Source organism: Pan troglodytes, chromosome 3 (assembly GCF_028858775.2).
Source record: "Pan troglodytes isolate AG18354 chromosome 3, NHGRI_mPanTro3-v2.0_pri, whole genome shotgun sequence".
NCBI classification, from domain to species: domain Eukaryota; kingdom Metazoa; phylum Chordata; class Mammalia; order Primates; family Hominidae; genus Pan; species Pan troglodytes.
Genome location: NC_072401.2, coordinates 88,510,062 through 88,520,728, shown reverse-complemented (window position 1 = coordinate 88,520,728; position 10,667 = coordinate 88,510,062). Strand labels below are relative to the sequence as shown.

General features: G+C 38.8%; 1 protein-coding gene across 26 annotated transcripts in view; it reads right to left on the bottom strand.

Moving 5' to 3' along the window:
* Positions 1 to 305: 305 nt before the first annotated feature.
* AFF1 (ALF transcription elongation factor 1) overlaps positions 306 to 10,667 on the bottom strand; it is a 247,133-nt gene continuing 236,771 nt past the window's right edge. For 24 of the 26 annotated variants that reach the window (XM_054683810.2, XM_063808944.1, XM_063808939.1 and 21 more), the window contains 5 exons: positions 10,119 to 10,255; positions 9,467 to 9,538; positions 8,923 to 9,060; positions 6,645 to 6,868; positions 306 to 5,762 (listed from right to left, as the gene is read on the bottom strand). In XM_054683810.2, the coding sequence (XP_054539785.1) occupies positions 5,641 to 5,762; positions 6,645 to 6,868; positions 8,923 to 9,060; positions 9,467 to 9,538; positions 10,119 to 10,255 (693 nt within the window). In that variant the 3' untranslated portion in view covers positions 306 to 5,640. The remainder of the gene's footprint in view (positions 5,763 to 6,644; positions 6,869 to 8,922; positions 9,061 to 9,466; positions 9,539 to 10,118; positions 10,256 to 10,667) is intronic. The other 2 variants (XR_010156322.1, XR_010156321.1) reach the window with 1 other exon arrangement.

Below are 10,667 nucleotides of genomic sequence, written 5' to 3'. Positions count from 1 at the left end.
TGTCCACCCAGCAAATTTGGAAATAGGCAAATTTGGTCACTACTACACCCTCCAGTTGATGTTAGGATAAGAAGCCACACTGGTGCTGTCAGGCCAATTTGTGTCCGATTATGATCTTAGTGAGATCAACTGAACAGAAGGATAAGCTGCCTTCTGAACACAGTTCTTTCTCCATTCCAGCAATAAATATTGCGAATAAGGACACATTGCTCACATGAAACTCCTTGGCTATAGATAGCAATTTCACATAATGGTATTAGGAATTACTGTATTCAGGTAAAGAGAAAGCATGGATTCAATCCCAATGATTTCTCGAAATTTTTATTAATTTTTTTGTTTTTTTACAGCTTGATCCTCTTATGAAAAGGAAAGAATTTAAAGATGAACAATTACATTTTTGTTTAAACAGCAATTAATCCTCATTACAGAGAACAAAAGATCTGTGGCACATTGTCTTTGGAAAGATCTTTTGCAGATTTTTCTTCTAAAAAAAACTATAATTCTCTCACAGATCACATATTCTTTCAAACGACTATACAAGGCAGCTAAATTTTATTCACAAAGCCCCAAGTTGCAGTTCCATTGCTGAAGTAGGTAAAATACATGGAGTTCCCCTTAATTTGTGTTGCACATCTTCCCATTGAGAGCATCACTGCTTCCCTACCCTATGTACAAAATCATTGTGTTGATGATAGCTGGCACGTTATTCCACAGTAATTAAAGAAAAACTTATTAAACATAGGCCAGTGATTTTCATTTATCAACTGGAAAATTTACTCCTTTTTAAAACAATTTTAATAATACCAAGATTTGACTTTCCTCCAAAGTTATAAGCAAAAAATATATAATATAATATAATATAATATATAATGGTAATAAATAAAAAAAAGGCAACCCTGCTCAGGTATCATCCAAAACATGATCACATTCAGAAAAAAAAAATTAAAACAAGATTTGGGACACATGCGTGCATACATACACACATACACACACACACACACACACAACCCCAACATGAACAGTGTATACTTGATATCTGAGGGGGATATGCAGTAATTTTAACAATACATGTCGATGGCCTGAACAAAGGTGAATACTGCCTGTGTTAAGCATTGCTTAAAAAATCTACTTTTAAGCAAAGCAAGTTGTCTTCCTTAGGTCAGCCACTGCCTGGTCCGACCAGTGCAGCTTGGCCAGCTTCACTATGAGTGGTCTTATTCCCTTGTCCTCTCCAGGCTGATATACTAATATATAGGCTCACAAGGAGCTGTAGGGTTTCCCTCCTGCCCTCTTAGGTAGAGAAGTATAGGCACTTCTCTACCCAGTACAGTGCCTGCTGATCTCTGACATTCAGTGGAACAGAATATAATGTCATTTCCTTCTGACAGTAAGAAATTTATAGCCACCTAAAGAAAAGCAGTAGTTGGTATTTGTCAACTCACCATAATTAAGAACTGAAGAACATGGTCAGTGCTCACAATTCATGAAGAGATGAACACTCCAAGTCACCGAGAAACCAACACAACTGGATTGCATATTTGAGGTTCACATGGTGGCAATACCACTTGCAGTGTTTGAAGGAAAACCCCCAACACGATGCTATTCTGCCATTACACCTCCTTCCAATAGAATGACACAAAATAAAGGCACAGGAAAATACCTTACATCCATTAATCCTAAGTGGGACCCAAAACAAAAGACACAACTGGCTCAAGAACAGGAGGGGAAAAAAGGTACTGCCATAATTGATCCTAGCATCCCTTCATGGCTGCAATGCGTAACTCTCACTTTTCAGTGAGAAAAATCTATACTCTTGTGTTTCTAAAGAAAGCACAAAATATTCTTGCAAGATTTAAATACTGCTAATCAGTGGCAAAGAGTGTAAACAGATGAAATGGCAAAGTTTTAAAAGTTTTTTTGTAGTGTTTGGGAAAATAATCTGTGGTAGGAAGCAAGCAGGTTTAAGTACAAGAAAACAAAACAAAACAAAACAAAAAACAAAAAAACCCGAAAGCCCAGCCTCAAGCCTTAACCTACTTTAAGATGCACAAATACAACTCAAACTTCATAAAGCAGAGGAGTAAAAGGTGCAAGAGCCATGTAGCATCCCTGAAGCCATGGCGAAACAAACACAGCGGTATTTAAAAACTGGGTTCACTCAAAGGCACAATTCAATCAACCTCTTTTTCTCTGTTTAAGTGTATGTATTTATATCCCTTTGTACATCAGAGATAACAGTTTTGTTAATTGTAGAGGACACAATGGCTTTCTTCTGGCTTCTAAAAATTACTGAAGATGAATCATAATAAAACAGTAAGTAAGCTCCTGATGCTAGTAACATTAATGTGTAAGATACCAAATAAGGCAAGTTTTCAGCCAGAAAGGGGTAGGGGGTTTTAGCTTTCTAAACATCCTGAGACCTGAAATTAAAGGATACAGGACAAGGGAGATAAGTGCGGTCCAATCTGTCTAAGGGAAATAGCTACATATTTTGGTTAAAACAGATAATATGAAGGTCTTTTTGTTACAAAATATTAGATACTTTTCCCATTCAGTATTGTAATCAAATCATAATATCAGACAGTCAAATTCTCCTCCTATTGTGATTCTATTTCTGATAAATGCTTGCTGGGCCCTCCCACTCCTCACCACTGCTACTAGGTGGCCAATGTTTTCACAATCCGAACCCAGTATAATTTGATAAATTTTAGTAAAGTGTTTTTTCATTATTTAGCAGGGCTCTTAAATTCAATAATTCACAGAAAGGACAGAAACATTAAACACTTTAAAAAATAAAAGTGTTCTTCCATTTCCTACTAAAGACACACACACACACACACACACACACACACACACACACAAACCTTGTAGTGCCAAAGGCAAGATTTACACTCTATTTTCACTCCTTAAGATGCTTTGCATTTGTCTTACTCTGAAGTGTGTACTATTATAAGAACTTTGCATACTCTAAGGCTTAATTTTATAATCTAGCCCTTTCAAATGATCTACCTCAGTACAGATTTTGCCTTTGGGAATTGTAAGCATGCAGTGAAAAAGTGCAAATCATTTTAAAAATCCTTTAGACTTCTATATACAACTGTAACAGCAAAAAGACCCTATGAACATTAAGGATTCATCAGCCACTACCTTTCACATACTCTATTAAAAAGGTTACCATTAGTTACTCTCCTTTAGGTACAATGCAATAAGGATCAGCAATATCCAATGACCAAAGTAGTACAAACTGATCTATGCACATGTGTTACTTTTTCAAGGGACAAAAAAAATCTTTATATCAAGTTCAGAAAAAAAAAAAAAACCCACAAAGAGTAAGGCCACTGAAAAAGCAATCTGTTTTAGAGCTGGCTGAGAAATCTACCTGGAAATGTCTTCAGTCAAGGGAGCACTGTGGCTTGCCAACAGAACACACACATGCTCTGGCACAATCTGCATAGAACCTGCCATAAAGAACACAACCCTTCACAATTGACAGGTGGCTTGTTCTAGGGAATGATAGGACAAAAGGGGAGGGGATGGCTAAGGGAGTAAGGAAACAAGAAAGATGTCAAATAACATCTTCAATATCGAAATAAAGCCTGATTCTGGTGCCTTGTCCTTTACATATAACAGATGGACACACAATGCTACAAACACACAAAACCTACCAGGCAATTACTGTTCATTTAACACAGGTTTTTAAAACTAGTAGTTTAAAAAGGACCAGGGCCTTGCTTTATAACATGAATAAATGAAACCGGTCATCAGGAATCACACATCAAGGTCTTATGCTCAGATATGACTACAGCTGTCATTCTCTGGCTTTCACCTAAACATGAGGGACCAGACCTCTGACTTAGTGACAACCAAAGAACAGTCTGGAGAAGAAACTGAAGGAACAGCCTCACACAGACCACTCACACTGTGAGAGATAAGCATCGCTCCCATCCCTCGACACATCCCTTTGTGTATTTACAAACTACCAAGAGAGTTCCTGCATTCACCATAGGGATCTTAGGTGTCTTCATTATAAATAAATATGGTTCTCCCTCCTCCACTAATAGGAAAATGTGAAACATGCTTGGTAGGAAACATGTAGAGGGGCAGAATGGGACAAAGGCGGAGAAAAAGTTATAGAGATGACACTCCTCAATTGTAGTAAGTGTGCAAATTCTACTTCTAAAAGGGATAAAAAAGAATTGGCTTTTAAAAACACTGCAAAGTAATGTTTCCAATAATAACCTTTAAAGTTTCAATGAAAAAGAAAAATCTGTGCTTATGGGCACATGGGATTTCTGATTGTGTTACTTCATTTTAGGTCATTCAAAATGGACTTGGTTTAATGCATACACTATGGCAATAACTTACAGAGGGCCACAGTTCCTCCTCAACCAAATCAACTCTAGCTGAGAACACTCTGGAGTGAAGGCATGTGGTGATGAGTTTTTCAAAAGTCTAATCAACCACCCCAAATCTCTACATCCTCTCAGGGAGTTAACTTCCCCTAGACAATCAAGGACTCTGAAAGTCTAGTTTTGCTATAAATATAAAATATTTGTAGCAGAAAAATATAGCCTAAGAAGCAGATTTCATTTTTCTTGTTCACTGACGAAACTCTGAGTTGGTTGGACAACATGAGTTACCACATAACTGTAGACCACAGATCAGCACCTCAAATTCCAGCTCTACTTAAACAAAACTTTAAAAGCACTTTAGCCATCTGGTCAGGTATAAATGTTGGTTCCCTTCTTCCCCAAGGTAGGAAATTCAGAATAGAGTCAACAGTGACTGCCCTGTTAGAGTCCCTTTCGCTGAAGCAGGGGTGGGAAATGGCAGGGGTAGGAAATAGCAGCGCCAAGTCCTCCTGTGCAGACCTCGAGGTGGCACCCCATGTGCTGTGGCTCCTCCTCGCCGCTCCGACGTGGGCTGACTTTCAGCACAGTAATGAGAAGTCAGAGCTGGGGTCAATGTGCAGCGCTCTAGGCAATGGGGAGATGGGGGGCGGCAGGAGCGGGGGTTGCCTTCAATTTTATAAATTACAACAATACTTGGTATTATCAAGCCACTGTTCATTGGCAGAAAGTGGGGCACAGTGGAGTCCTTCATTACTTATGGTTTACAGATGGCCATTAGAAGTTATTAAACAAATATTTCTCCCAAAACTCAAAAGAAAAAAAATCATCCACAAAACCCTTTACCAAAAGTCATTGTTAAAAAAAAAAATTTCCTTCTGGGAATGGACTAGTGTGGCTACTGAGATGATGTGAAATTCACTTTCAGAGTTGAAACTGTTTCTCCTCATTTCATTTGCAACTTGTATCCTGCTGGTTTAAAAAAAAAAAAAAAAGAAATGTTTCTAGACCATTCATACACCCATTTAAGCTACATTGCACTTCTGTCCTTTAGTTAGGAAGGGCAAGATCATTTCTGGGGCCAGCCTCCTCATCTCTGCTTCTGCATAACCACAGTGTCCAACCAATGATCACACCGTTGTTGAGAGTTTAAGTGGACAAATGTCCTGGCCATCTCGTGGTGCTTCTTTTTTAGAGTTTGGTGTCCTGATGAAACAAACGTCTGGACTGTTTTTGAGGCTTCCAATGTGCAAAAATAGTTCCCAAGGCATTGAATCAACCTGGGGCTCCATTAAGGTGTTTTGGTTAATTCTTGTAGCTGCTGAAAACCCTGTCGTGTATAGTGCACCAGGTCCACCAAACTGCTGTTGAGGGCCAAGGTGCACACATTTGTGCTGAGCCGAGCAAAGAATTCTGCAAAAACAAAACAAAACAAAACAAAAACAAGTAAATACACAAGCACACACAAAAATTAAAATGGAAACAAAAATTCAAGGTTCCAGAAGGTACGTCCCCACAATATTCTGCACTTAATCACATCAAAAAAATCACAATCTACTGTAATTGCTTGCTAATTCTCCACTAGACTACAAACCAGGTTTGCTTTAGAGCTGAATCCATAATGCTTAGCACAATGGCTGGCACTTGGAAAACACCAAATTTATACCTTTGCCTCAAAGGATGCATTAATGAAAAAAAAAAGTTAAAAGCATTATCAGTTTGATAAGACAGATAAGGCCCTAAGAGGCTATGTCGAAAGTAAGTAGTTACAGCCAGCTGGCTCCAACTCTTCTGAACCTGCATTTCTCCAAGGGTCTTCTTCCCCAAACAAGTCTCAATAATGTTTACTACGCTGTATCTCTCGTACTATAGCTACTATCTTTCTTAACATATACTAAAAACAAATAATCTCAGTATGTGGGTTATGCTACTTTGTATCTCCAATGTGCTGAGCCTAGGAACAGCCAGTGACTCCTCTTCTTCATTTGCCTTGCCTTTCAGCTAGCATTTCAGCTCAGGCTGAAATAATGACAGCAGAACTTCAGAAGGGGCAAGGTGCTAAAGCCACTTGTATTTTGGTTTTGCTAAGATCTAGCCACAGAAATTCAGCTCCACGCCACAGTGCTCAAGGAATAATTGCAACTAGGTTTTGAGGCAGAATAGAGAAAATATAATTAAAGTAAAACAGCTACACATTTCCTTTTCTCCAAGAAACTGAACTTAAAATATAAACCAATGTTTATTCCTCCCAATCCAAACACCCCAGTAATCACCACCACAAAGCCATTTATTTACCTTTATTCTTCCTTGTGAGGGCCTCGGCCTGTTCCCAAAGGTCAAAGGCAGTAAGAACATGGGATGTGATGGTGACATAGGAAGATGTCATATTCTGGATGGTGACTGGGGTGCTGATAGTGGCAGCCACCCCACTGCTCCCCACACTGCCAGCACTTGACTGGGACCCTACGGAGCTGGCAGGAGAAGGCATTGGGGAAAGAGGGGATGGTGTGCCTGTGCTTCTGGGAGGTGGAAGAGAAGAGATAACTGGTCAGTCAGTCACCAGTAGACCCCTGGATCACAGATTTACGTGTCTGGAACTACAGTCCAAGACACAAAGTTTCACTATACACCTGCCAAAATGATAACCACTGCTAAAGTCACTCCTACAAGGTCAACGAGACACCCTGCTGGGCTAATCTGTATTCCAAATATGCTTTCCCATGCCATTCGCATAGTCTACTTCCTCTGCCTGGAATCTCCTAGTAAGACAATACTCTATGTATGTAATGTATGCATATGTATGTATGTGTGTGCACCCACCTGTATTTCATCCTTTCATCCACTCAGTAAACACTGAGCACCTGCTCTGTACCATGCATTCTTTTAGACACTGTGGATACCCTGGATATATCACAGCTTCCTTTCTGCCACCACTTGAACATCTCTCTTTTCTTACATTTATCTACTGTTTATTCCTTTTCCTGGGCCACAGCAGAAATAATGTCTCACTAATTTTTGCATTACTAGCACTTAGCACAATAGGTGCTAAAAGTAGGCTCCTGATAAATACTTGCTGAGCCAATGAATGAACTAATATTAAGTATCATGCATCAGAAGACTCTATCTCCTCTTTACTCCACTCTTGGCTGAATATCTGGACCTGCAAGTTAACATGTGACTCAATGTGGATTAAATAAAAAAGAGTTAATGAATATAAAATGGAAAGATGGTTCAGCAGCAGTAGCCTCATGATGTTACACCTGCCGTTTGGGCTGCACGGACCTAGCAGAATGTACATTTGCAAGGAGTAGAGTGAAAGCTCCATGAGGGCAGTGGTTCTTGTCTGCTATATCCCCAGTACCTAAAACAAGGCTTGGTATGAAGAAGGTGCTCAGTATATACTGGATGGACAAATGATTGAAGGGGTTATATAAATAATGTGATTGACAATCTATTAGCTTAGAATAATATCTCAATGCAGCAGCCATGAAAATCTTCAGAGGTAATATGAAGTTGCTTCTTAATCAGGACTTTCTTTTTTAAGAGAGGCCATATGGGAGTCTCTTCTTTTGAATGTGCTAGAAATAGGGCAGTCGTGTAAGTGATATTCTTAAAATAGCAAAACTTATCAGAACTAGGAACTTCACAAGGAGTATGACCAAATTAAAAAATACTAGGCAAGGACTACAGGGAAGAAAATTCCAGCTTCATTTTAAAAACACTTGTACAAGGATTCTTTTTTTCTAATAACTTACAGCATACATGAACAATTTTAGTTCACAAAATGGGGAAAAGAATTTTGCTAAAGATAATCATTTTCATTCTTAGTATTACTGGTGTGGCATATGGCTCTGGAAATTTCTTGTTTACTGAAATGCCAAGAAGCTATGTCCATACATACAGAGAGAGAAAGGACTCTGGCTCTGGTTCTGTTGGCTCCGCCTCTTGTTTTGTGTTCTTAGGCTTATCTAAAGATCCTCAAAGCTCAGCTAGGTGCGGTGGCTCACGCCTGTGGCATCCCCGCACTTTGGGAGGCCAAGGCAGGCAGATCATTTGAGGTGACAAGTTCGATACCAATCTGGCCAATGTGGTGAAACCCCATCTCTACTAAAAATACAAAAATTAGCTGGGCATGGTGGTGGCGCAGGCCTGTAATCCCAGCTACTCGGGAGGCTGAGGCAGGAGAATCACTTGAACCTGGGAGGTAGAGGTTGCAGTGAGCCAAGATTGCAGCACTGCATTCCAGCCTGGGAGACAGAGCAAGACTCTGTCTCAAAAAACAACAAACAAACAAACAAACAAAAACCTCAAAGCTCAAAAATTTCAATTCTATATTCTTTGCAATTACCTTTTTATGTTTTCCAATCAGCAAAAACCTTGATTTATAACTATTTCTCAAAAAGGTAGAAATATGCTAATAATTTAAATTTAGGAGCAACCAGCAAACAGATGAAGCCAACAATTTTTGAAAAGGCAAAGTGACATATGTAAGCATACAAATGGTTGCAAAAGCAAGAAGTAAATAAATAAATGACTCAATTCTGGAAATTATTTATATTAGACTTAGAGTTACCTTGCAATGCATGGAGAAGGTGCCTGGGCGACTTTGGAAGAACTCTCGAAGTGTTTATTAAGAGTACGAGAATACTTTATTGCTATGTCTTTTTTACAACGAAACATCGCCATGTTCAAAATGGACTGGCAACGCATGCTATGAACAAAGACAGAAGTGAAACTGCAAGTGACTATCATACTACAGAAAAGCAGCCATCTAACCTTTTATAGCCTAATGAACACACCGGATTTTCCTCACTTGTGTGAGTTAGTATGTAAAGTATCTTACTGCTCTGTTCATACTATCGCAAAAGTAAATGCTGGTAGAAAACACAAGGATATAACTTATATCACAAGACCAAAGCATTTACCAAGCCATCAGAAAAATGGCAGCAGATACCATTTTATAAGAATTACTATCAGTGAGGGATTAACCTTTTGACCAAAGTACTGACTTGCTTTTCATAATTTTCACATTAAGAAAACAAATTTCAAAATCCTTTTGTAACATCAACAGATGCAAAAACAAATTTAGTACTATTTAGACAAAGGAAAATACACACCATAAAACAGCAAATATTTTCTCTTGTGTTGGCGCTGTGGCATCTGAGAAGGATTTTAATGACATTATGAATCTATAGGAAAATATAAAAGTACATCAGGTTTTAAACAAAGGCAGACACAAATACAACTTATTATGCTTGTTTCCATTTTATATCGACTTTTCCTGAAGAAGAGATGAGAGCATCACAGGAAAAAAATTAAAAAACCCAAGGCTTTAGAGCAACAATCCAGGCCATTGAGAAAACTAGGTGAGTACACATGTCTCTTGTGTGGCTTGTCTACCTCTTGAAACCAAGTAAAGTTGTGTCCTTACTGAGTCCCCTGTTGAAATGTAGGTAAGTAAACAAAGTAGAGGCTTAAACTGAGAGGAGAGGACACTTGATAAAAAAGCTAAACTGGAAAAACCAACCTCCCTGAAAGCTTTGGCACTTCTTGGCACACTTAGCAAAATGATGCAGTTGGACCCAGTTATTCTGTGCTAGCACTTCATCTAGAACGCAACTTCAGGACAAAAACTAGTTCTTAGACCAATAACTTTTTTAAGGCTCCCCTTTATTGAGCCATCTTCACACTAAGGTTCAAATGGATTAAAACAAGAAAGGTGAGGAAAGAAAAGGACTTAAGAGGAAAGCACAATGAGTCGGCACTTACTTAATGAGATCTACAGTTTCTGAGTAGACAGAGTAAGCTGACTTGGATGCCTGGCTTTCAGACTCTGTGGCAATTCCACACTCAATGAAGGACAAGACGGCTTCCAGGTACTTAAAAGCCTTTCCAACCTTGTCCGTCTGCAGGAGAAGAACGTGGTCATTGTTAGGCTGAAGACAAACCTTGATTTAGTTTCTCACCCACATTCTTTAGTGTGACTTTCCTCCGCTGTCTTAGTTTAATTATGGCCAGGGAGAAGTGTGAGGATGAATGAACTAAAAATGATAACCAAAGCCTGTCAGCTATGACCTGCTGAAAACTATTTTAGCAAAAATTCATTAGTAAAAAGAAAATGATCCTGTATTAAGACCATGCTCTCAAAGCCTTATGAAAGCACATATCCAACTAAGGCAGTAAGTACATAGTCTCCTTGTTATCAGTGTCAAATTACTCATTCTATAACTTTCTTGAGAAACAGATTATTCCACATGTCTGGAGTAATGCAGACACATATTTCTTTGTGCATGCTGAAGTTTATTAAAAAGAAAACAC